At 37.1% G+C, this 25366-nt stretch overlaps 2 protein-coding genes across 2 annotated transcripts in view; one reads left to right on the top strand and one right to left on the bottom strand.

Annotated features, from left to right (window-relative positions):
• Positions 1–3616: 3616 nt before the first annotated feature.
• Positions 3617–6102, top strand: LOC136671992 (mast cell protease 1A-like). Its single transcript, XM_066647922.1, has 5 exons — positions 3617–3688; positions 3839–3989; positions 5143–5287; positions 5506–5754; positions 5861–6102. Exons 1-5 carry the CDS (start codon positions 3631–3633, stop codon positions 6014–6016), a joined length of 759 nt encoding a protein of 252 aa, XP_066504019.1. The 5' UTR covers positions 3617–3630; the 3' UTR covers positions 6017–6102.
• An 8027-nt stretch (positions 6103–14129) lies between these two features.
• Positions 14130–25366, bottom strand: part of fgf22 (fibroblast growth factor 22) — a 36559-nt gene continuing 25322 nt past the window's right edge. The window contains exons 2-3 of the mRNA XM_066647907.1: positions 19477–19580; positions 14130–16478 (exon numbers count right to left, since the gene is read on the bottom strand). Coding sequence (XP_066504004.1) covers positions 16284–16478; positions 19477–19580 — 299 coding nt within the window. The 3' untranslated portion in view covers positions 14130–16283. The remainder of the gene's footprint in view (positions 16479–19476; positions 19581–25366) is intronic.

Raw genomic sequence — 25366 nt, 5'->3', positions numbered from 1 at the left:
CACACATGTGGTGGCTTCCTTGTGTCTCAAAGATTTGTCATGACGGCTGTGCACTGCTATAAGTGAGTTGTTGTTTTCTTTCTTTTTTTTAAATCACTGTATGTAAATACAAATGTAATGATGTAAAATGCATTTTAATGCTTCAGATTTAAGTTGTTTGTCTGGCAAATTTTAGACAATACAGATGCTTCGAAGGCAGCCCCCCGCAGGCCCCATATTATTAATTGTAAAATGTCATATTTAATGCAATGTTTTGTTCATCATTACATGCTACTATTACCAAATATATTCAGTCAGTTAAGCTTCAACCAATTTGGTGTCAGCAGAAACTCGGAGATCACAGCAGTGCTTGGTGCTCATGATCTGTCAGACGAAGGAGAAGGTGCTTTGCGCAAGGAAGTGGAGACTTACTATGTCCATCCAATTTACCAAACTTGGCAAAACTTGGACTATGATATCATGCTCTTAAAGGTAAGAAACAACAGCAATGATAGTAATAAACTCAAACACCATGAGATGACGGGCAAATTTTAGGCCCACGACAAGACCCTTAAGTTAAAAAATGGGCACATAGATTAAAATTTTAAGGTACAACACAAAAATGATGACTATAGCAACCAAGTTTTAATCAGAACATGCCAAGGAATCTTACAATAATCTGAATCATATTACATGATAAATGTTTGCCTTCAGTGTAAATCCCTCAAGACACATATTTTAATAATCATTAAAAATATTGTAAAGACCTTGAAAGAAAGATAGGTATTGAGACACAGCCATGTGAGCAGTAATTGAGCAAGGGTACAGGCAGTATTTGAGCCCAACACAGAAGCAAGTACCATGAAACATACCAGCCCTCCATAACAACTCCAAGCACAACATAAACTCCCAAACTAGGGATCCAGAATTCAGCTTCAGCCCCTTGTGATGACTCAGGCATCAGGAGTCCAGGAGTCCTCACTTACCTTGTCAAATTTGTTAGTGCTGTCCAAGGGTGCTGAGCTGTCTAGTAAAACAAAAAAAAAAAAAAAAAAAAAAAAAAAATATATATATATATATATATACATATAATATGTATGGCAAGCCAAACAGGAAATATTTAATGAAATTTGATATATATAGAATGAACTTATCAAAGTTCATTCTATATATATCAATGTTCATTCTATATATATCAAAGTTCATTAAATATTTCCTGTTTGGCTTGCTATACATATTCATATATATATATATATATGAATCAGAAAACATGTATCTCACACTACCAGCCTGGTGTCATATTTTGGTTTGTGGGGACATTAATGGTTTGGACTGGCGCAGTGCACTTGTAGACCTTGGTTCATTAAGATAAAGATTCATCATTGCTAAATACAGTTCAGTCAATGTATTACTATTTATGTGAACAGACACTGAGGCAGTTGCAGTGTAATGTTTAAACTTTCTGGCATTGCTACAGCTCAAGGAAAAAGTACCACTGGGCACAACAATCACAACAATCCGCATCCCCAAAAAAGAGAAGGACATCCCAGTCGGTACAATCTGCAGTGTAGCTGGATGGGGACGAACCGGTGACAATGAGTCCACAAGTAACCGTCTGATGGAAACAAGTATCAGAGTCATAGACTGTAAGAAGCACTATGTAAATAAACAGCGAGTGTGTGCAGTTCATCCAGGAGGAGCATGCTTTGTAAGTAAAAAATGCTGATGTATGCGTTTCTTCTCATAAATATTGTTTTGATCAGACTTAGCAAATTAATCATGCGTCTACTTGTTGTCCACACCTTCTGAACTACTGCTGGTCTCAAGGCTACTTTGAGCATATTTTACTGCAAACCATTTACACAATTCGTAAAATGTAAATGAAATATAATTAACACTTGTAATTGTGTACTAATGATATTTGTGAATGTTAATGTGAGTTTCTGGCACCACAAAATATGAAAAATCAAGCTTATAAATTTCCATATAACCCTAAATGCTATCGCTAACACCTAAATCTAAAACCTAAATCTAAAACCCTTAAACTTAACCCTAAATGTAACACTCATAGGCAGTGATTTAACCTCTGACCACTAGTTGGACACTAATGCTCTTGTGTGTTGTTAACAGGGAGACTCCGGAGGTCCTTTAGTGTTTAAGAACACTACAGTGGGTATTGCATCCTTCATTACTGGTACGTGTGAGGAACCCCAGGGTCCAAATGGTTTTGCCAAAATATCTGCATTCCTGCCCTGGATCAGTTCTATTCTTGACTGTGTGTAGCCCACATTTAACAAATGAGCAAAGCCAGACCATTTGGCAGATTTTATCTCAATAAAAGCACTTTTCTCAAGCATGATTTCTCTTGTCTCAAATGTTGTTTTTTTAGCTAATGAACTAAATGCAGCAAAAAAGCAATGTTTTAAAACATTAAAAAAAAACATAAATATAAAGCAAGCAGGTTTTCTGTATGTCTGATTATTCTGATGTCTAAATGATATCTAAAATGTGGACTTACCTATTTAGTGACTTCATTCACAGTAGAATTGCAGCACTGTGGCACTTTGTGCTCAATTCTACACTCTCAGAAAAAAAAATTACAGGTACATTATTTTCACTAAAAGTACAAAATGAAAATATACTTTTAAAGGTACAACAGTGGTTTTAAAGTCCAGTTGTGTTCTCTAAGGTACATTACATTGTTTTCTAGAAGGAGGGGTGAATATTTGTAACCTTTCATTACAGGTCTATTTAAATTATAATACGTTTAAATTCTCAAAATAACTCAACAAAAGTAAATCAACACAATTTTGGAATGTAGACTTATAATGGAGGGACGGCACAGTGATGCTGCAGGTAGTGTCGCTGTCACACATTTTGCAGGGTCCTGGGGTTGTGGGTTCTGAGCCCCACTCTGGGTGACTGTCTGTGAGGAGTGTGTTGTCCCTGTGTCTGCATGGGTTTCCTCCAGGCACTCCGGTTTCCTCCCACGGTCCAAAAACCCATGTTGTTAGGTGGAAAGTCTGTGGGAAATTATTCATAGCTGTGAGAGTCTGATTGACTTGGTGTGTGATCTCATCACAATATGAAATGACATGTAAGGAGTAATGACAAGAGAAAAACTTTCAGGTTTTGCAAACAGGTAAGAAATTTTAAGAATCACTGTGGCAGGTCGTTTGCTACATGTCATGTTTAAATCTAGAGCAGTTTACTCTGAACTCAGGATAAAAATAATTAAATTCTGACACCAGAACTGGCTGCAGAAATACACACAATTACTTTATTTAAGAATAAGTCCTTACCAGTATTAATCTGAATTAGCCTGCACCAGCCCAGGCAACAACTGAAATCCCCAGATAATTCATTGCTTTTATATTTTTCAAGGAGGGGCCAACACCAGACCCATAATCATTAATAGTGTCATATATATATATGACATGACATATATATATATATATATAAAGTAATTTAAAGTTATTTTTGTGCCAGTTTGCCAATGTCACAGAAGTTGGTAAGCTTTCTTTTGGTTCTCCTTTCTGTGTTACACACAAGGAGCACACCATAAGAAAGACTGGTTTTGGGGAACTGAAGATTTCCACATTGCTATTTAAACCCTTTTTCTTCTTCAAAGAGAACACTTTGAAGTGCATCATGGCTCTCCTCTCTGTGTTCCTGCTGGCTGCTCTGCTGCCAAAACTCATCCACTCTGGTAAGTGCTGCCTGAACAAAGTGAGACACGAGTTTCTATTCAAGGACACTAGCTAGTGTTAGACTGGAGTTAGAATGATTCAAATGGCCTGGATGTATGGAGGTGAATATTGCATTCTGATTACAACTCTTCCATGTCTTTCTCTTTCAGACAGTGTTGATGTTGGTATAGTGAATGGCACAGAAGCTAAACCCCACTCTAGGCCGTATATGGTGTCTGTCCAGACAAGTGAAGGGCACAAATGTGGGGGCTTCCTTGTGTCCAAAAGATTCGTCATGACAGCAGCACACTGTTGGAACAAGTAAGATTGAATTAAGTGTTTAATGTTTACTCATTATGATAATAATTGGAAATATTTACATACAAGAGGCATATTAATACACATAGAATATTTGTAGGCAATTTACTACTATGTTATTAAGTAGTAATAAAGGCGAATATAGACATCTCCAGAGTGCTTACTTCAATGAATTTTAAGTGCCATTAAAATGCCATTATTCAAATAATGGCATTAATTGTGCATAAAATATGAACAACAAAAAATAACAATTAACACTTAATGGATCAGAGACAAAGCAGCAACAGTCCAATGGTCGGTTACAGTTAAGGAGATATTTACTGCATCTCAGATAAGGTTCTAACATCAGCAGTACCATTCTAACAAGCAGGGAAATTAACCCTAGTAATGTGGTTGGGGGACTGTGTAAAATCAATGCGTTCTACTTTATACAGTAACAACTTCCTACGGAAATTACCCTCATTACTCTGAAAAAGCTGTTATCACCTAATGTGAGATACAGTAACAACAACTATTTTTATTTTGCATTGATAGCACTGATAGCATGTACATTCTTAGAATCTTGATGACTACTTATTAGTTTTTGAGGTAATAACCCAAATATTCCACAAATTTATGAAGCAGTAACAAGAAAACTAACATAAAATGGTTACATACAACTTCTAAACATTTACTACAGATGTGTAACATGTAAACACTATTTTATTTACTTCTGTTCTTCTTTTATTTACTTGTATTTACTTCCTTTTTATAATCAGTTTCAAACAGTCCTGTGCTCTGCATTAATTCTCTCTCTCACTAGCCTATTGCATATTATAAAATCATAACTAGAACTCTAGTAGTAAATTCAACCTTGTTACTGTTTAATTATGTAGTAATAAGCAGCTATTTAAATATTTTCAGCTTGATTAATAAGTTAGCAGCTATTTGTTGCATAAGGTTTTATACCAAAATAGTCATGAGCAAATAAATGTGTTAATCATTCATTATTTATCCTAGTCTTTAATAAGTAGTAAAAATGTGGTAGTTTAATACCAACTAGGCGTTTCTTGCTAGAAGAATTTGTTACTCCAGGGTATGTTGTGTTTCTGTAAATTTTTAATGTGTTGCAGTGACACCAATTAAATCTAAATATCTGGTATGCTCATCTAAACAGGAAATTGATATTCACGGCTGTCCTCGGTGCTCATGACCTGAAAGACAGAAAAGAACGCTATATAACAATGCAAGTGAAGAATTACCATGTGCATCCGAAGTACCTTGACGATAATTCATTTGACTATGATATCCTGCTTTTAGAGGTAAACAGCCACTTCATCTTTAATAGCTACTTTGGTTGAAGTAACTAAACAAAGTAAAACTTGACTCCAACTATAAAAATACATGCATTGAGTTGTCAAGGTTTTGTCTTAATCAAATAGCCTAATAATTGGCCTTTTGTATCATAAGAGTCACATTGATGCAATATAACATCTGTTTGACCTTGATGATAATTCAACAAATATTGATCATCTCACAGTTACAAGGAACTGTCAAAAAGAGTCGAAATGTGAAGTGGATCTCCATCCCTCGAAAACCAGAGGACATCAAAGCCGACTCCAGGTGCAGCATAGCTGGTTGGGGGCAAAAAGGAACCTATAAAGGCTTAAGTAGTCGCCTACTGGAGACACAGGTCAGTATCATAGACCAGAAGAAATGCAAGGATCTCTGGGACAAGCCTCTAAGCCAAAGAATGGTGTGTGCAGCTCATCCTGGAGGAACTTGCTGGGTATGAAAAAATATGGTTTATTGAATAGGTCACCTTCTCATATCTTGAATTAATGAGAGTCAAATCTAGCCAGATGATAATCTGTTCATTTCTTTGTTTTTAACAGGGGGACTCTGGGGGTCCTTTGGTGTGCAACAATACAGCAGTGGGTATTGTTTCTTTTGGTGATGAGTACACATGTGACAATCCTAAAAAGCCAGATGTTTTTACCAAAATATCTGAACTTTTGCCCTGGATAAAGTCTGTACTGAGAAAGTATTAGCTTGCATTTACACAGAAATTGAAGTGTCTTCACAGATTTCTTCCAATAAAATCATGTCTGAAGTGTAATTTTCAAAATGATGTTCTTGTTTTATTTTGTTATTTCCCCTATTGTGTAGATCACAACTAACATGTAAAGTAAAATGTCAGTTCTGCACATTTTTCAGACCAGAACACTAAACCTTATTGCTTCAGCATTAACCTCAGTTATTGCTCCAGTTTCAGTCCCAGACATTGTTTCAGATCTAGCCTCAGAGATTGCTCCAGACATGGCCTCAGAAATTGCTGTTGGCCTCAGCCTCAAATGCTCAAAAAGAAGTACATGAGTCATCAAGACGTGTTTCTTTGCAGATAACTCACACATACATATGCACCACCCTTTGCCACTGGGATGCAGCTATATCAATAAAGTAGTTGTCAATTTCACCCATTAGCCTAGTACTGATTCTTTTCAGACTGCTGCTTATACAGCACCACAGGACAGCTCAATATATTTTGAGGATAATACAGATGTCCCAGGTCTGCTATGCCAGGTAATATGTGTCCACACTGGCTAGTATTGTGCTCGTGATGGGGAGAGTCCTGACACCCAGAGAGTCCTGACCATAGAGGGCACCATATTAACTTAATACATGTTATATCCATGAGCTAATCACAGATGTATTGTGTGCTACACACTGTTCATGAACATCCTATCTTCCCCCATGTTTGGAATTTTCCATTCACTTTCAAAATAACACATTCTGTTTTGTTCTCATACCAAACTACATCTGCATTAACAAACATATTTATTTATTTATTTATTATTTTTTAATGATTGTCCAGACTTCCAAATCTGCATTGTTACACTGAGGGTGTCTAGAGGGCGCTAGTGAGTGTTAGCTTTGTAATTCACTCATTCTCCCAGAAGATGGAGCCACAGAAGGGCTTGAGGAATAGCTCATTACCTAGACCAAGAAAAAAGTCCTAGAATAAAGGTATTATGAATTATAAGCCATTTTACAGCACTACCGTGTTATGTAATTTTGACTAGTTGACGAGTTAAAAGCTAACTGGTGTTTTCATAATTTTCACCATGGTCTTATTCACGTAATCCATTTCAGGATCAAGTTTGCTGTTTTTAAATGATGTCAATATTTGAAAAATGATTTTGGGATAAAATCTTGTTATAAATTACATTACAATTTTTACATTATTATATTACAAAATATTGCAATATCAATAGAATATTATGAAAGCTTTCTTTCCCTAAATCTCTCTCTCTCTCTCTCTCTCTCTCTCTCTCTCTCTCTCTCTCTCTCTCTCACTCTCTCTCTCTCTCTCTCTGTGATCTCCAAGCCCTATCCATTAGATAGATGATCCTCTAATGCTATAATTGGATAGTTTATAGATAAGGACCCCACTTTTTGTTTTGTCTGGAGCTTTGTTACTGATAACTAACCCTGAATGTCCACAAAGTCTTCACCACATTACTTTATGTTGATATAATTCACTAATATTAAAATAAATACAGTCTGTTTCTGATTGATTATTATGTTGAAATATCATTTAATGATGTTGTCATCGACAGGAACATCACAGAAGACGGCCGAGTGAGGGTTATCTTCGGTTTGGTCTTATCTTCATTCCTGAATGAAGTAGATGATGACAAGCCGGACAGTTTGAGCTGAATCCTAATTGGCTGGTATTTCTCAGTGGGTGTGCGATATAGAATTCCATGGAGAGAGTCCAGCATAAATCAACTTTATATCAAATGTGTCCAGGTGATGAAAAGATACCTTAAAGCATGTAGCACGGGAGGAAAAACATACCTCTCCAGCTCCAGTCTGTGAAAAAGCAGTGCGTGCTACTGCCTGGTTGCATTGCTTGGAAAATAGCACAGGCCACATGGTGACAAAAGACAGAGAGCATGTATTTCTGGGCATAATCTCCACACACACACACACTCACACGCTTGTTTAGAGGGCAGGGGTGGACAGAGGTTTGGCACAGCTCTAGCTTTGCTTGAACCCATCCTGACTTCCCTACCTTTTCCAGTCCCTCAAAAGCCAAAGACAACCTTGTGATGTTAACTGGGACGGCGGCCAAAATATGGGCCTGAAGCTGGGGCCAAAACTCTCTCCAGAACACTGCAAAAAAATAGGGTTTAGCAAGTGAAATCATCTTAAATCTAGTTAACACTGCTCATATTTCTTGTTAAGGGATTGTTGTAAGGATATTCAAAGACACAGCAATCAAAAGATTCAAACCCCTGACAGGTGAGCAGTCAGTGAATGTCGTTCATTCTCTTGTTACAGTGGCACCTGTTGCAGCAAGTGAACAGTCAGTTCTGGTGACGTTGTTGAAACAGTACAAATGGGCAATGTATGAATCTGAATGATTTTGACAAGGGTCAGTCTGTGATGGTCATATCGTTTTGGTCTGAGTACTTTTACAAAGTTGACTGGTCTCGTGTGGTGGTCCTTGTATGCTGTTGTTTATACAATAATGTGCAACAATGAAAGACTAGCCTTTTTTTATCTCCAGTTGAAGTAATCATTACATATGTGTTTGTAACATTTATTTATCAAGAATAAAAAGCAAAGAAGATATTTAAATAAAATGACACAAAATAAATTGTTTCTGCGACTTGTCGCTTCAGTTCTTTTCAGGGGACTTGCAGTCAGTTTGAGCATTAAGTGTTCTTCTTTATTTGTGCTGAAGCCAGCAGTGTTGTCGCAATGGAATTTAGAAAGATTCTGTCTCAGAGGACGTATATACTATTCTCCATTATAATTTGGTAGCTTTGTTTGACTGGAAACCACATTTAAATAGCACTGTCTCTTTTGGCTTGGTAAGCAATGACCAAATAACCAATGAGCATTAAATAAAGTCACAGTGTCCACATGCACAGTCAGTTCCTGTCACTGAAATAAAAAAGAAGTGACAACGGGTGAACTGGCTACAGGGTCATTGGCTCCCAAACCTCATCGCTGCAAGAGGGAGTGAAAGGGGTCAGATTGGGCACGCAGCTCAAGGACTGGCTCAGACAAACTGGTTTAACTGTGGTTCTACCTATTCACTGAAAGTTGGGATGGATGCTGGCTGATAAATTGTACATCAGCCAAAGGTCTTGGCCAATAAACACGAGTAATTTATGCACTAGTAATTTTGTAATCCCCCAGTTCAAACACAAAACCAAAAATCATCAATGTACTGACTGGCTTGTTATCAGTTATACATTTTGATTTTAATGAGAGAGTGTGAGTGAGAGAGAAGTTGAGGAGAAGAGAAGAGAAGAGAAGAGAAGAGAAGAGAAGAGAAGAGAAGAGAAGAGAAGGACAAGCAAGGCTATTCACCAGAGTAACTTGTCTGTTTTTGTAACAAAACACAAGTAATCCGGAATTCTTAGAACAGTGAATGGCTCTGAACAAATAGGAGGATTAGTGGGGCTCTCTGAGACATAGAGGGATTTACTAATGATCCATGGTGGTCCTCACTGTTCTGAGGGCCTCTGTGTCTGCCAGCCCCCAGAACTGGAGCTCTCTGGGCCACTCTAAGCATTTCAAAAAACGTAAACGGAAAAACATTTACATGTATTTATTTGTCACGGTGCAATGTACAATGAATTGAAATGAAACTCTGCCTTTAACACATCTATAGCAGTTAACACACACACACACACACAAACACCCAGAGAGCAATTGGGGCTTAGGTGCCTTGCTCAAGGGCACCTCAGCTGTGGATTGAGGGAGAAGGACATTTGCTCTCTGAAAAAGAAAAAATAAATAAATAAATAATAATAATAATACACCAGCAATTAAATAATATTCAGTCTGTATCTTAAATATTCCAGAATATTCTGGAAACATGTAACATTGTTTTCTGGTAGATTAAGACAATTATAGACTGTAGTACATCTGTTGCTCTGCATACTTCATTCATCCACCTTCACCCTGTTGGTATTATTTGGATGGATGTGTGTTAAGCTAGTGTGTATGGATCAGACACAGCAGTGCTGCTGGAGTTTTTAAACCCCTCAGTGTCAAGGCTGGACTGAGAATAGTCCACCAACTAAAAATATCAAGCCCACAGCATCCTGTGTCCACTGATGAAGGACCGGCAGAAGATCAACACACACCGTGCACCAGCAGATGACCTACTGTCTCTGACTTTATCTCTACAAGGTGGAAAAAGGACGAGGAGATGTGTCTAACAGAGTGCACTGGGACAGTGTCCCTGCAGCACTGAGAATGATAAACCAGCCAAATCCTACCTGTTCTGTGGTGATCTTGACTGGGTCCTTGCCATTGAAGAATAGGGTCAAAGAGGGAAGGGCCACAGATGGAGTATAGTCTGTAATTGTAGAGCTCCTGCATGGTCAATGGAGCTGAGAGAATGGACAGTGTGTGTTGAAAAATGGAGGTGGTCATAACATTATTGAAAATCTGTGTTTGTGTAGATTTAAGATTTTATTTGCAGTGCACAAACTCAACATTCTTTTAAATTATTTTGGGCCATTTGATATTCAAAAACGTCGGTTTCAAACCTTGGAATACATCTGCCGATTTTAAAGACGTGGTGCCTCAAAAAAACTTAAAGCATCAGCGTGATATTGGATCGGGCCTTCAGGGAGGCATCCTTGGTCTACGTAAAAAAAACAGACACAAGTGTGGATCCTGTTCTGGAGGTAGTTACATGAAGTTATCCTGGACTAGAATCTAATTAGGTCCAAGCATATTGTAATGCTGCCATAACTGTGGCTTGCGTCTGAAAGGTGTCATGGCTTCATGTGTTGAATCAGAGAGAGCTACTTGACATTTCCCAATGGAATGCTTTTCCATCTGCCACTACCAAGGTCATGGGAGTTCAGCAAAGGCCATGTGTATACACTGCAAAACAGATACCTTTTGTCTAACACAAATATGCTAATATTCCTCATTATGATGTTGATCTATAACAATAAAAAGACATATTTTAAAATGATGCTTCTCCAAGGGTCACACAGCTCCAGGAACCAGGAAGGTTCTGGGTTCAAGTCCGGTCCTGGTGTCTGCGTGGGTTTCCTCCAGGTGCTCAGTTTTCCTCCCACAGTCCAAAAACACATGTTGGTAGGTGGATTGGTGATTCAAAAGTGTTTTAATGTGTGTGTGTGTGTGTGTGTTGTCTTGTGAAGCACTGGCTCCCCCTCCAGGGTATGTTCTTATCTTGTACCCAGTGATTCCGGGTAGGCTCTGGACCCACTGTGACCCTGAACTGGATAAGCAGTTTTAGACAATGAATGAATTAATAAATATATTAAATATCCGGAGCTTAGGGTTCAGTTTAGGATATAGTTTATGGTCATTGTTATGGTTAAAGCAGGTTTTGCATCAGAAAATCACTTAAACACTTAGAAAGTATTAGCTTTATCTCATACACATTGTATAAATCTTGGGAACTCTCTCATAGTGAAGTATTTACCAATTCCCGTTGAGACCAGGCTGATAAAATGCAGATTGAACAATCTTATAAAACACTTACAAGAATCTCAGAATGAGAAATATTGAATATATTGACTAGATATTAACAGTTGAGAATCTTGCAGTTTCAGTTACACAATCTTAAAGCAGCAGAGACATAGTTGCAGAACTGGCCGTGTCCCTGTTGCACTAGTCTTCTTTCAAGCATTCCACCTTGATTTTCTATGGGGAGATTTTCAGGGGGAGTTTTTGCTGCTGATCAAAGGTCCATAGCTTTGATCTTGTGTCCTCAGCACTGCCAAGAGATCACTCTGGTCTCTCTGGCGAGGGAACTGACAGGACAGTAGAGCAACAATGATAATTACAGGCTCCTCATTTTGTTTCTGTGCTTTTGGAGCAAAGGACTGGCATAAACAAATGGCCTTACCTTAAAGCCAAGAGTGGAAAAAAGAAAAAGTAGACTGGATTCCTGGACTGTTGTGGGGGCGAGGACAGGAGTAAAGAGACTTCGACTATCAAAGAGAGGACAGGCAGAAAATGGGATAAATATAGGGCACTGCCTGCTGTAATGCAGGCCAGCAAGTACCTTTTTAGCCTTCGTATAGCATTTATTCGTCACATTGTTAAATGGTTTTACAGTTGGGCTGTGTGACTGTATAAAAGCAAGTAAACTGTATTAAGTGTAATTTCCACTGAAACTATGACAAATTTTCTAAATATATTATAATAAAGTATCTGTGACATTTTACAGTCAAAGTTTCTAGCAACCTTCCAGTCTTCCCATCTGAGCATAGTACCTAGTTTCTATGGAAGCACTGTATATTGTATATCCTTCATTCTACATACTCAAATAAATAAATAAGGTCACTAAAAGTACAAACAGTGTAAATGTGCCTTTAAAACAAATTATGATGAAATCCAGTCCAGTTGTGTTCCCTTTCTTCAGAAAGAGTCATGAATATTTGCAATTTTTCATTATAGAACAGCATATAATAAAAGAACATAATAAAAGTTCTGGAGAGTAAATGGGGCGTATGAAATCAACACAAATTAAAATATTTATTTTCATTGGCTAATGGGTTATAAATCTCCCCAGCACTGGACTGTGAAGCAATATTCAGTATCTAGTATGAGACGGAATGGGTTTTGTGATCCAGATCTTATAATCTAAACCCATTAGCTGATTTCACTGGTGTGCCTATGGCAGGATGCAATCAAAACCTGGTAGAAATGTTCCAACCTTTAGTGAAAAGCCTTACCAGATGAGCAGGTGTCTATAATCAATAACTGGATGTCTGTTGCTCTTTGAAACCCTAAGCACGCTACATGCATACAGTTCATTTCACATGATGAAACTATAGGTGGGCAGCCTTTATTGTCCTTTTACTGCTCTCAGAGCTCTGAAAAGCCCTGTTCCCACCCATGCAGCAAGATTCAGACACAAAAAAGAGCTCCTGTCTTGCCCTTTCAGTTCAGAAGTTCAGTTCCTTTATAGGGTCCAAGAGGTCTATTTTATCACTTTTCACCTGCTTATTTTCATAGCATACAACTACCATTGTGACCACTCAATTTGGAGTTGTGTCAGTAGATTTAAAAGGTTAGTAATAAGGGATGTATCACTTGCATGAGAGTATCTCTATAGAAATAGATTTATAATTATTGTAAGACAAGGATGGGCAAACTTTTCAGCTTAATGGCCACACTGTGATTTAAAACTGACAGGCGGGCCCAGAGGTGGGTGTTATGGGGAGTGGGAACTAATATATATAAATTACACATGAAACACAAGAAGTAAAGATTGCCTACCTACCTTAATATATATTTTATATTTATATTATTTATCCTATTTTGAATATAAATATAAATGAAATGCCAGACTCATTTAATTATGTTAAGTTTATGGGTGAATGTGATTTTGTAATGTATTTTTAACATTTTTTTCTTTGTTTCTGCTTGTTGTATCACATTCTAAACAAAACCAATATAGCATTTAAAGCAGCACTTTCCACAAAAGTGCACTGTTTATGTGTGACGTCTTAAACCAGCAAATTGTTAGATCACACTGTAGTGATCTGTGACTCCAGAAGGGTAGTAGCACTCAATGGCAAATGTGACGAATGAATATCTGTAGACCTAATAGACTCGTCTTTAGTGTGCTATCTAGTGGACTCAGATGAATGCAGGACATTGCAGGGAAAAGGTGAAATTAATTAGGACAGTGTTTCAAACACGCTGGATAAATACATATATATAAATATATGGCCCGTGGGCTGTAGTTTGAAGAGAGAAAACATTTAAGCAATACAACATTTTAATAGTAAAATAATATAGTGCATTATCTTTGTAGCTATTGGCTAACTACTTTATAATTGCTTTCAGGTTTAAGGATAATGCTATCTTTCACCTGGATCTCATATATTTTGTCTATATTTACTTTTGTTTATAACCTTTTTTTGTAGTTAAAAATCACCTTTTTGTATGATATTTCTTGAGTTCTTTTTATGTCAAAGATGTGTGCATTCACCAAAAGAAATGTCATGTATGTGGGAATTTATGAGATTCTGTTTCTGACGGATTATTCCTGATCAGGCTCAGCACAGAAAAGACATCTGCAGACAGAAGGATTCAAAGGTTGAAATATATTAAGTGTTCTATTTGCAAAAGGTCAAGGCAAAAAAATGTTAATGTGACTTAATAGGAACAACGTAATAGAAAACATGGTTTGTAGAATCAGTCCAGTACACAAGCTGTCAGATCCAGTCCTCTGTTATAATGGATGAGCCATGTGTGCATGGTCTCACAGGAACACGTGTTCAGGGGAGTGTTTATTGTTAAAGCTGACCCGACCACCCTCATTCTTTGAGTGTGTGTTGACAGGTCAGAAGTGGATGAAGGACACAGTCAAATGCAAACGTTAGAATACCCCTAGCCAAATGCATTGTTTAAAGAAGCAATTAGTAATTTCTACCACCCAAATAGCCAATATAGCAAATATTTATTTATAATATGATTACTTACTATTTTGTGTGGTTTTTTTTTCTGTGAAGAACTAAATATCAAATTGATTCGTAATCCCTGAACGAAAAAAATAAAAAATAAACAAAAAACAGTTTATGCTGCAAAGAATAAAAAAAATTAAAAACTGTTAAAAAAAAATCAGTTTATTCTCCAAAGAATGGGTCACCACACAGGGTAGCCATATTTAAAATAGGTTTAGTGTTGGATTCCTGACACCTTGAGACCACTAGGTGTCAGAATAAGTGCTGTTACATACAGAAAGGAATCATTGGATAATGACTGATTGTTCCTTTTATGTTTATTATTGTTTAATTCATCAATCATAAGCTAGTTTTAAAAACTTTTTTTAAGATATTAGAAGAAAAATAAACATGAAATTGCAAACATGCCTTATTGTTAATTTGTTGGTTTTTTTAGGTTTTTTTTTTTTTTTGTTGGTACATTTCCAGTAAGGTGCATTTAAGCCAATATACAGAGAATGTGCACCATAATATACAGAACTGTGTATACTTATTTTCACTTATGAAATAATCTGAAATATGTCATTTGACTAGGGGCGCAAAAACCTTTGCAATACTAGTCCCAATATCACACTGGTTAGAAAATGTCCAGTCCATATTCACACACCTACAAAAATATCTGAACAATTAAAAACATCACAAGAAAAAGAACATATGATACAACACAGAACAGCCTTCAATTATGCCGTATGAAGTTGTTTTCATCATTTCAGAATATAGGTCATGTCAAGGAAGACATATGGTAGTTAGTGCAGTCCCACAGTTCAGGATGATCACCACGGTTGTTTCTTTCAAATATGTTAACTCTACTGCAGAAAAATACTAGCACTTATTCATAAAGTTGTGTAGAAGTAGAAAGTTCAACAAAAAAGAGCATTCATTGACTCATGAGCCAATGGTTGTACTTGTAGTTTTTTAGTGTGATTATCTTGATTAGCCACTGGTTATTTGTGCTGCATTACTGCAGAATATGAGATATGATGTTTACTGTACATATAAGTCTTTGTTGTGTACTTTTACAGAGAATGTTATTTACAGAAAATCTTCAAATTAAATGTTAATTGTTGCCCTATTTTTTATGTCAGCTCTAATGTAAAATTAGTTGCATCAATGTTTCAATTGTGTAAGCTTTTTACTTGTCAGCAAACAGTGAAGTGGATGTTTGTGTCCACAGTTGTTCCACCTTAAAGTGGTGAGAATGAATAACAAATTTTAGGTGGGCATTGTTGCACAATATGTAAACATGTCTGTGCCACATAACACTGGGGTCTTCATTTTCCTATTGTCAATGTTCAATGAAAAACACAAATCTTCCATTTGAACGCAGCAGCTATCCTTCACACTCTGTTAATGAATAGACCAATTGAAATGCTCCATAAATTGCTTGTAATATTGTATTCTTCTTAGAATAATCTCCTTCCCCTATAAAGTTACTATTTTGGATATATATGTTTTTCATTGGATGCAATGATATGTATCTTTAAAGAATACCATATGCCAACATATGTTTTTTAAAAAAGATGCTTAGTTTTTTCAGCATTAACTTAAATACAGCTTATACTGGCTTATGCGTGATATTAGAAGCCTTATAGAACCAGCTATGAACCAGGAAGTAATAAGTTAACATACTATATGACAATTCCAAAAGAAAACCAAGACATAAGTTTTTAGAAAAACAAAACAAACATCAAAACAACCCCAGCAAATTTACAAACAGGCTACAGCAGTCCTGTGAGGGGGTTCTGCAGGAATAATATTCTTGCCATTGTAGACAATGCTAACTAGGGAGTTATGTGGACAACATTGGGAGGAAGTGAGCGGATGGATGTCTCCGCCGAGCTTTGTGACCCCTCCTAGGCTTGCCCCTGCCATTCAGAGACACAAACATCTGCCTCCCACCGTGTCTCCAGCGCAGGGATGCGTATGTGTTGTAGCCATTCTCCTCGATACGCTCTTTAAACTTGCAGCTTGGGTTATACCTTGCCTGCAGAAAATGAGGATGTATACAATACTGTTCAGTTTCAGATAAAAAAAAAATCACATATTACTGTTTAATTCCCAGGTAATTCCCAGTACACAACTAATAAAATGTGGAGGGATATCAGCAGTGGTGGTGTAGCAGGTAGTGTTGCAGTCACACAGCTCCAGGGACCTGCAGGTTGTGGGTTCAAGTCCTGCTCCAGGTGACTGTTTGTGAAGAGTTTTGTGTGTACATAGGTGTGAGGCTGTGAGTGAACGTGTGTGTCGCACTGTGAAGGACTGGCTCCCCCTTCCCACCTTGGGCCCAATGATTCCGGGTACGCTCCAGACTGAAATGGATAAGTGGTGACAGATAATGATATATATATATATATATATATATATATATATAATTAAGAAACGTATTCATAGGCATGTTTAAATAACAATAGAATGTATGGGATAAATTAATATTATATACTAAAATAAATATATATAAATTAATCCAACATATAATAAATTAAATCTAGGTATGTATTTATTCATATAAAAATGTCACAGATTCAGGAAACTGAAATTAGCTTATTTGCCAGCTTCTTCCAGAGCACATTTTAAGGAGGAATGACAAATTCCAATAATAAAGTGGTAAATAAGATATTTAAATGAAGCATTCAGTAAAACCACATTCACTCTCTCACACACTCACTAACTCAGGCACAATTTGTTTTGTTTTGTTTTTAGCACAGTCTAGCTTTAGGTTGTGGCTGTGAATTTCTTAGCACCAGAACAAACAGAAAAATTCAGAAGTGCCATCTGAATCTGTGATTAAGGAAGTTGGTTCATATATTGTATATTACTATGCAAATATGTGAGTAATAAAATATTTCTTTTTAATTATTGAAAAGTATAGCAAGATGTAGTACCCTCAGCTATGTCACTCCTAGGGTGTAATAAGTCTTAGTGTTGTGTACAAAAGACTCTGGAATCCTCCAGTAAGGAGTGCTAAACATCAACAAAGTGTTGCAAAAGGCCATTCCTTATAACGATAGATATCATAACCCTCAGGAACCAGGTTCCAATCAGTAACTATTATGCATTTGCATTTGCCACATCTTGTCTACAACAATACATCAAAACCAGTTTTCCTTTGCCAGGCTTAAAAAGACACTTGCCAAATCTGCACTGATCTTTTTCTCCAATGCCACGACTGAATGAGCTGTAATCTTAAAACGGGGATGAGATGGGATGATGACAACAAGCAAGCCCTGTTTTGGGTTTTCAGATGCTATCAGTGCCATCTCTCTGCCTGCAGGTAGATAAGACCAGCTCCTGAGTGAGCAAAGTGATTAATGGTCATTAGAGCGTGATTCAAACAAGGACAAAAACAGCGGCTCTTCTGCTTTGACGAAATGTCATGGATTGGCTTGTTTACTTTGAGTCGAAGGGAGAATAGAAAAGTCTAAGTTGAGATTTCTCATCAACTGATTAAAGCCCTTAGACACCATGGAAGGGACTTCTTAACTAAATGAGCCACAAACAACTGTCTGTTGGCACGCACAAGCCTCACTGAACTGTCAAGAGCCCTCAAGGTTCTTGTAAATCCTGGCCAGGACTTTACAAGAATCTTTATAACATGGTTCTTTAGGAAAACTACTACAGTAGCACTATTCAAAAAAATTAAAAAAATAAAGCCTCATGCATACTATTTGTAGCCTTAGAAAACGTTTAAGGGGACAGAAAATGCAGGTTATAACTGTGTAAATGTTCACAAAGTGATTTAACCATTTTAACTAGCAGTTCAGATTAATGTGGGTAAAAATGTAAGGAAAATTAACCATCAGCCAACCATTGACAAATGAGCCTGTTTTTAATTTAATTTGTGCATTTTGGTTAAATATTATTCCTAGGATTCTTACAATAGGTATAAAATGTAGTGTGGCCTTTGAGTGTGTACACATGAATTTATGATGCCAATCTAGTGTGAAATATTCATCATATAGTGCACTATTTTGTGGTTCTGGCATTTTGTGACAGTGTTAAAAAATATAGTGGACAATTTTTAGTGCACTCAAACAATCCCACATTGCACCACAAAAACATAGTGTACAACTCATATACATTATTGCATAGCAGATACTCATATGTTGTTTGGTAAAAAAAACCTGCATGAGGTAGTGTCCGAAACCATTCACTACCTTTCTGAATTCAGTTCCCTATTATATTGTACTGTATTGTGAGTAATATTGGGAATAGTATCTGCATTTGCAGATGCAGCACAACACATAAGCTTAAACCTAACCCTAACTCAAACTTCAAATAGTTAGATCTCATTTGTAACATTTTTTCACAAAAGTTTACAGAGCTGTTTCTGCAATTGTCCTTCAAGTACATAATGAAGTGTCTGGGTGGATTTAGAGAAACAGCACCACCAGTGGATGGGAGCACAATTAGTGAAGTTAAAATAGCTACAAATGGTAGGAAATCCTAATATTGACATGATACGAATATCTGGGCTTTTACTTTTAGTAGTGTACGTACTAATTGACGAAGATTACCTGCTGAATTCAGAATTTGGAATATTGCTGAGAATATTTCATGGTGATTATTTATCTAACCAAGTATTAATGAAGTTAGGGATTCATGTTGAGGTATTAGTTTTGGGTCACGACCTCCTCTCCAAATCATCCCAACTGGTCTTGAATTGTGATGCCTTTCTACAGAGAAGGCAATTCCACAGCTTCACGGCTCAGTGCTGGTGGGTTTTATAACCCTCTAGCCAGTGCATCCATTTTCATTTCATGCATTTCTACAGAGAAATACAAGAATTTGCTTAATATGTCATCAACATTGGCTTGGCTAGAACTGAACCTAACTCTGGCCATGATTTTGATCATGTTAAATTAGATTTTTACCTCAAGCAGTAAAAGCTTCCACCTTCCCCATGAACTCTATAATCCATGGCTCCTAACATTTCGCTAGTTCTCAAGATTGGGCCCTATGAAGGCCAAAAAAGATGTACCTACCGATCCAAAGAGTGTGCCTTTTTTGGACATGGCTAAGTACAGGCCAGTGCTGACAGATTTGATGGCGACAACTCCCACACTGACTGATCGAATTTCCATCAGACCTGGAGAAGAAAAAAACACAAAATAAGAGAACAGAGATCTGGGTTAGACAGGGAGGGAGTTTCCCCATCAAAAAGTGCTCTATCATTACCGATTAGTAAAACAGGCATCCATATGCTCTGGGGATATTTCATTCTCCAGGAATCAAGAAAAAAAAAAAAAAACAGAGCAGGCCACAAAAGTCCATTTGGAATATTTACCTTTCTTGGAGAATCAAGTACAACAGTTTTCCAGACATGTGTCTTACATCCTTCTTGATGTAGAACCTCTTCATTATGTGAACAGATATGTATAATCCAGTGGTTTTGTCTGTTCTTTTCCATTAATTGTATATGAGCAAACACTGAGCAAATTTTACACTCATTGTCCAATTTATTTGGTGTGTTCTCCCTGTGTCTGCGTGGGTTTCCTCCGGGTGCTCCGGTTTCCTCCCACAGTCCAAAAACACACGTTGGTAGGTGGATTGGCGACTCAAAAAGTGTCCGTAGATGTGAGTGTGTGAGTGAATGTGTGTGTGTGTCTGTGTTGACCTGTGAAGGACTGGCGCCCCCTCCAGGGTGTGTTCCCACCTTGCACCCAATGATTCCAGGTAGGCTTGGACCCACCGTGACCCTGAACTGGATAAGCGGTTACAGATAATGAATGAATGAATGAATGTCCAATTTATCAGTTCCACTGACCATATAGGTGCACTTTGCATTTTTACAATTACAGATGACCTTTTGCTCTGCATACATATGCATGCCAATTTCATTCTGTTTTCCACACTCAGGACCCCTACAGCACCCCCAAAAGCAGCTATATATAGGTTCTGGATCCTCCTCAGTGCTGCAATGACACTCTAAGCAGCACTGCTGTGCCTGATCCACAACCCAAATAATACATGTTCTGTGGTGGTCCAGAAGGGGTCATGAGCCTTAAAGTACAGGGTAAAAGAGGGATAACAAAGTTTATAGAGCAACAGATGGACTACATTCTGTGATTTTAGAGTAACAAAGTGCACTAAAATTCTAAGTGGAGCTGATAAAATAGACAGTGAGTGTCAGTAAGAACTAAGCAGTACTTTGAATCAGTGATTGCACTCAGAAAATGTAAAAATGTATCCAACAATAAACTAAGCTTTGTATATATTTAATATAGTGATAGAAGACTAGTCTCTTTGCAAGTTTAAGATTCTCAAACTTTAAAGAGCACTTACCCTAATCCTAATCCTACAACTAGCCCTAACCCTAACACTAAAACTAAAACCATAAAATTTATCATAAGCACCAAAAGGTATAAAAAGGCAGTGTTTTGTGTTTGAGTAACATAACTGCTAACAGATTACAGCACTTCTTTTGCAGTTCTTCTTCAGGTACATAACAGACACTGAGTGAATTTAGTAAGAGTATAAAATAACAGCAAATTATAATTAATCAAAATGGAGAAACGTTACGGATTTCTGTTGTGCTATTTTTAGTTGACACATTGGTGTTTTATCTACTTTGATTCAACGCAGGAAGTTACATAGTTTTCATGACACTAGACCAAATGTCCCTCCACCAAGTTGAACCTTTCCTTGGTGAATTGTGAATGGGATCTGATTGCCGTACGGGAGGCTCTCATAAAGCAATCTTTCTGACACTGTTTCTGAGGGACCCTGATGTCCCTTACGTGATGCTATCAGTTTGGATATCCCATGCTACTTATGAGCCATACAATCTTGCTCAAAAGGCAAAAATGTTAACATCATAGGAAACATTTGGTCTCTTATGAGAGGAAATGACACAAAAAGATCAGATGCTGGTGTAAACACAATAACTGATCAGTCTGAATAAGATGTTTAGCAAGTGCCTGATGAAGAAAGTGCAGGAACTTTCCTTTGGGCCAGCACACAGAACACATGTCATGAAGGTGGCATAGGAAAATCCTCAGAGTCTTAAGTAGTGTTTAGGAGATATAAGTCATCACAAAGCAGAGGAATTAAGGCTGAGCCATGATTGCCAAATCCCTTGATCTTACTGGTTTGTTAGATCAATAGCACACATGAGAGCGCCACTACTTTTCAGGTGCTTAACAAGATCCTTATCTGACTGAGCCTTTAATTCTACAAAGACTTATTTGCCAAAAATAAGTAAATTTGGATTATTTACATATTTCCTATGGAATTGATTATGGGAACCGCATCTGAATGCTCTCATTCCAGCCTGGGGTCAATGTGAATTTGTAAATATTTCAGTAATTGAAGTACCTTACCCTGACCTTCATACAACATGTTGGGAATATATTTGTCCTTTATGAATGGAAATGTCAATTACTGACACCTACACAGAGTGAAAAATAATCACCCTAAACTTAAATCTATCGCATTAGACTAAACCTAACTCTAATAAACCTGTGGTCCAAAAGATCATATTTTACTATCTGCCCGTCTAAACACGGTCCTATAGAAGAGAACAGCACACTTTCTAAGAGAGATTGTTAGTTGATCAACAATGAAAAACGAAATGTTAATTTCCTTAAATTTCGTATTTATATATTTATTTATTTATTTATTTATTTATTGTAAAACAGTGCAATGAAATTTGGCCTCTGTACCAGTGAATACATTCAAACACACATTAGTGAATAAAAGCAGGGAACGCACACTGACAGGATCAGTGAGACATTACCCTGTGAGGATTTGGGGGTTAGGAGACCTGCTCAGGGGCACCTCAATCTGGACTGAGGGAATAGACAGTGTTGTTTCTTCACTCCGACCACCACCAAATTTCCTGCCAGTTGAGAGGACCAAACCAGTCAAGTCTAGTCCAAGCTTTGCTAACTTTCAGGCCATGGCTGCAACATGAATTATAACAAATCATAACCTACGTGTGTGGTGTGATGATACCAGTTGTATGGGAAGTTCAAAAATCACCAGCACTAATCAGGACAAACTATTTTGAAATAAAGCATGAATGGCTCATAGCAAGAACATCTTTTATCATCCTCAGAATGTACTGTGCTGGAGGGAGTCTGTAGTGGAAAATGCTGCTAATATGGACCAATACTTATCATTTACATGAGGTTGGAGTCTTGCCCAAAGACCCATATTGCTGTAACTTGTGGGCGTTCCCAGGTAAGGAACTGAACCTTGTTTTCTACATAGGCATTTTTCGCTCTTGCACAGAATTGTTTTAAATGGTTCTCCATAAAGTGAACAGCAAGCAGCCAGCAACAGTTCAAACACAAGCCAGGTGAAGTCATCCATCTGAGGAAGTGAAGGAAAGTAAATAAACAAGGCCAGCAGCTTTTTTCTTCCACATGTGTGGGTAAAGCAGACCCAAACCTGGTTTGAGACTGTTCTGACCGGAAAGGCAGGTAGACTCCAACAGCACGTGCTTCCTTGGCATGTTTGCAAACATCATAGCATGCTGGAAGCGTGCATGAACCTCATAAGCCCCTCCATCAGCCATCAGCCCCCTGATGATCACAGCTCAGAGCCAGTTTACGAGGGCTTGGCTAGTTAAATGAAAAGAGCTGGTGCCTGGAAATACTGCTACTTCTAATCTCTGTCATTAACCATCTGGAGGTGTGAGGCTGGGGAAGCCAAACTTTTCTACAGTAGAACATAATAGTCTCCTAGACCTCTTCCAAGACCAGCTGACGTTTAGGTAGCACGCTAGCTGTGTTGGGGACTTCTGGAACTTTGCATTTAGTCATATTTTTGGAATATGTCAAAGACGTCAATTCTGCAGCACAAAATTGGTACGTATTCCTGGTATATTTGCAAGTTAAACCTCTACCTATGCCAGACTATGTTCTGTGATATGTTCCATAATAATTAACGACATAAAATTCAATTAAAAATGTGTTACTCTATTGAAACTAAAGGAATACATTGCTGCTAATTACACTCTAGAACAAATTAAGATTATATGTTTGCATATGAAAGTTAACATATGCTTAACAACATCTTTATAAAGGGTAAAGATAATGGAACAAATGTATTACATTATTAATAACAAAGACTGAGTTATTTTTACATAACAGGCCACAAATTGTGTATTAATACATGTCATAATGAAAACTTGATTAATATACTGTGAATAAATGATTCAGAAATGTTTATTAAGGGCTTTATTGGACAAAGAATAAGCCCTTAATAAAGCCTTCATTTATTTTCCTTAAAATAAACTAATAATATGGGTGTTCCCACAATCTTACATTCCATCCAGTCAAGCCAATCAAGAACATTTTTTTTTGCATCTGATCTTGTTTTTATTTACTTGTTTCTTAATGGATTTTTTATTGCTTCTGATTATCCTGTAGCACTTTGAGATCTCCTTGAAACGTAAATTGCATTACAAATAAAATTTATTATTATTATTATTACATATATTGCTAATTCTGTGCTAGAAGTGTGAATCTAAGGTCTTTAAACTTATTCCTTCACCCTCTGAGCCCTTTGAAACAAGACACTGATACTGTGATACTGAGATCTGTGTTCAGTATTGAATATCATGACACATGGTAGGAATATAAGGCAGACACCAATCACATTTTATTCATTACTCTAATTATACAAACATACTCAATTGCACTTTTTATTACCTTGTCCACTTGCCTGGAATAAAACATTGGGCATTCAACAAGATGATTCATAAAATGATTATTTTATAATTATGAAAAGAAAACATGTTTTTCATGAACCTTTTTCTTGTAATATATTTTTTCAAAATTGCACAAATTCAATTTAAAGTCTCTGATTTCTTATGCTATATTTATAATATTCTCTACGTGCTAAATAAATGTAAGGCCGCATTCAGAAGTTACATTACTGGCCTCGTCTGCAGGCCCCTTAGTAGCCATATTATAATCAGGATTTAATCTACTAGTATAAATTCTTTATTTTCTGGCAGGGGAGTCACAGCATGTGCACATTCACAGTGCGAAAAGTGTAATAAATCAGATTAGAATCAGAGATAATTCAAAGCATAATTTGGAACAATAAGATCGTATCCCTGTTTTGCTTCATCAGAGTAAATATTAATGCCATTCTGACACCAACAAAATAAAAATCTATGAATTATATGAATATTGTTTGAATTTTTAAGATCATATTCAACAAATATTTAGTACATGTACAACATCAGTGATATTATATTAACCTGCTCTTAACATCTAGAAATTGCTCCCAATCAGGCAACTGAAGAAAGAAAAAACGTTTATGGAGTTAACGGAAAAGCCTGTGTGGAAATGAAATCACCATATTTTTGCATTATCATCAATAGTGCACTTAATTAGGTGATTAAAATATTCCTATGTCTATGACACTTAAAACCTTGAATGTCTTGACCCTTAATTAACATCATTGCACCTTGAACAAATTGCCAGTAGCCTGGGGCTGGGAAGGGCTTGCAGCTGAAAGATGCAGGGTGCATATGTAATGCCAAAGATTAATCCTCAAGCCTTTTATACGAGTGAGTTTGTTTTAATGGAGATGAGCTCACTATTCTTCAGCCCTTGGCAAAGTCTCTTAACCTTTGTCACATTTTGGCCCGAGCTGTCAATGAACCGCCGCGGCTGTTACAAGCAAATCCCAGCCTATATGTGCTTAGTCAACTGTGGACTGGCCATTTTCCGACCTTGTATGGGATTTCTCAAAGCATGGAACAAGACCTTTTTTTTTTTCACCCGTTTTTTGTATACTCTTTCAGTCCTCCCTTTTTAGCCCCTACCCTGTACACTGTTGGAAGTGAGCCCATCTTCAGATCAGTCGGGCTTTTTTGACCTTAAAAAAAAGGTAAAAAGAGAAGCGGACAGGGAG

Source organism: Hoplias malabaricus, chromosome 16, assembly GCF_029633855.1.
Source record: "Hoplias malabaricus isolate fHopMal1 chromosome 16, fHopMal1.hap1, whole genome shotgun sequence".
Lineage (NCBI taxonomy): Eukaryota > Metazoa > Chordata > Actinopteri > Characiformes > Erythrinidae > Hoplias > Hoplias malabaricus.
This window is presented reverse-complemented; position numbering and strand designations above follow the sequence as displayed.

Coding starts and splice junctions, on each gene's coding strand:
- LOC136671992 (XM_066647922.1), top strand. CDS start 3,631: ATGGCTCTCCTCTCTGTGTTCCTGCTGGCTGCTCTGCTGCCAAAACTC. Junction 3,689..3,838: donor GCCAAAACTCATCCACTCTG/GTAAGTGCTGCC, acceptor TTTCTCTTTCAG/ACAGTGTTGATGTTGGTATA. Junction 3,990..5,142: donor GCAGCACACTGTTGGAACAA/GTAAGATTGAAT, acceptor TCATCTAAACAG/GAAATTGATATTCACGGCTG.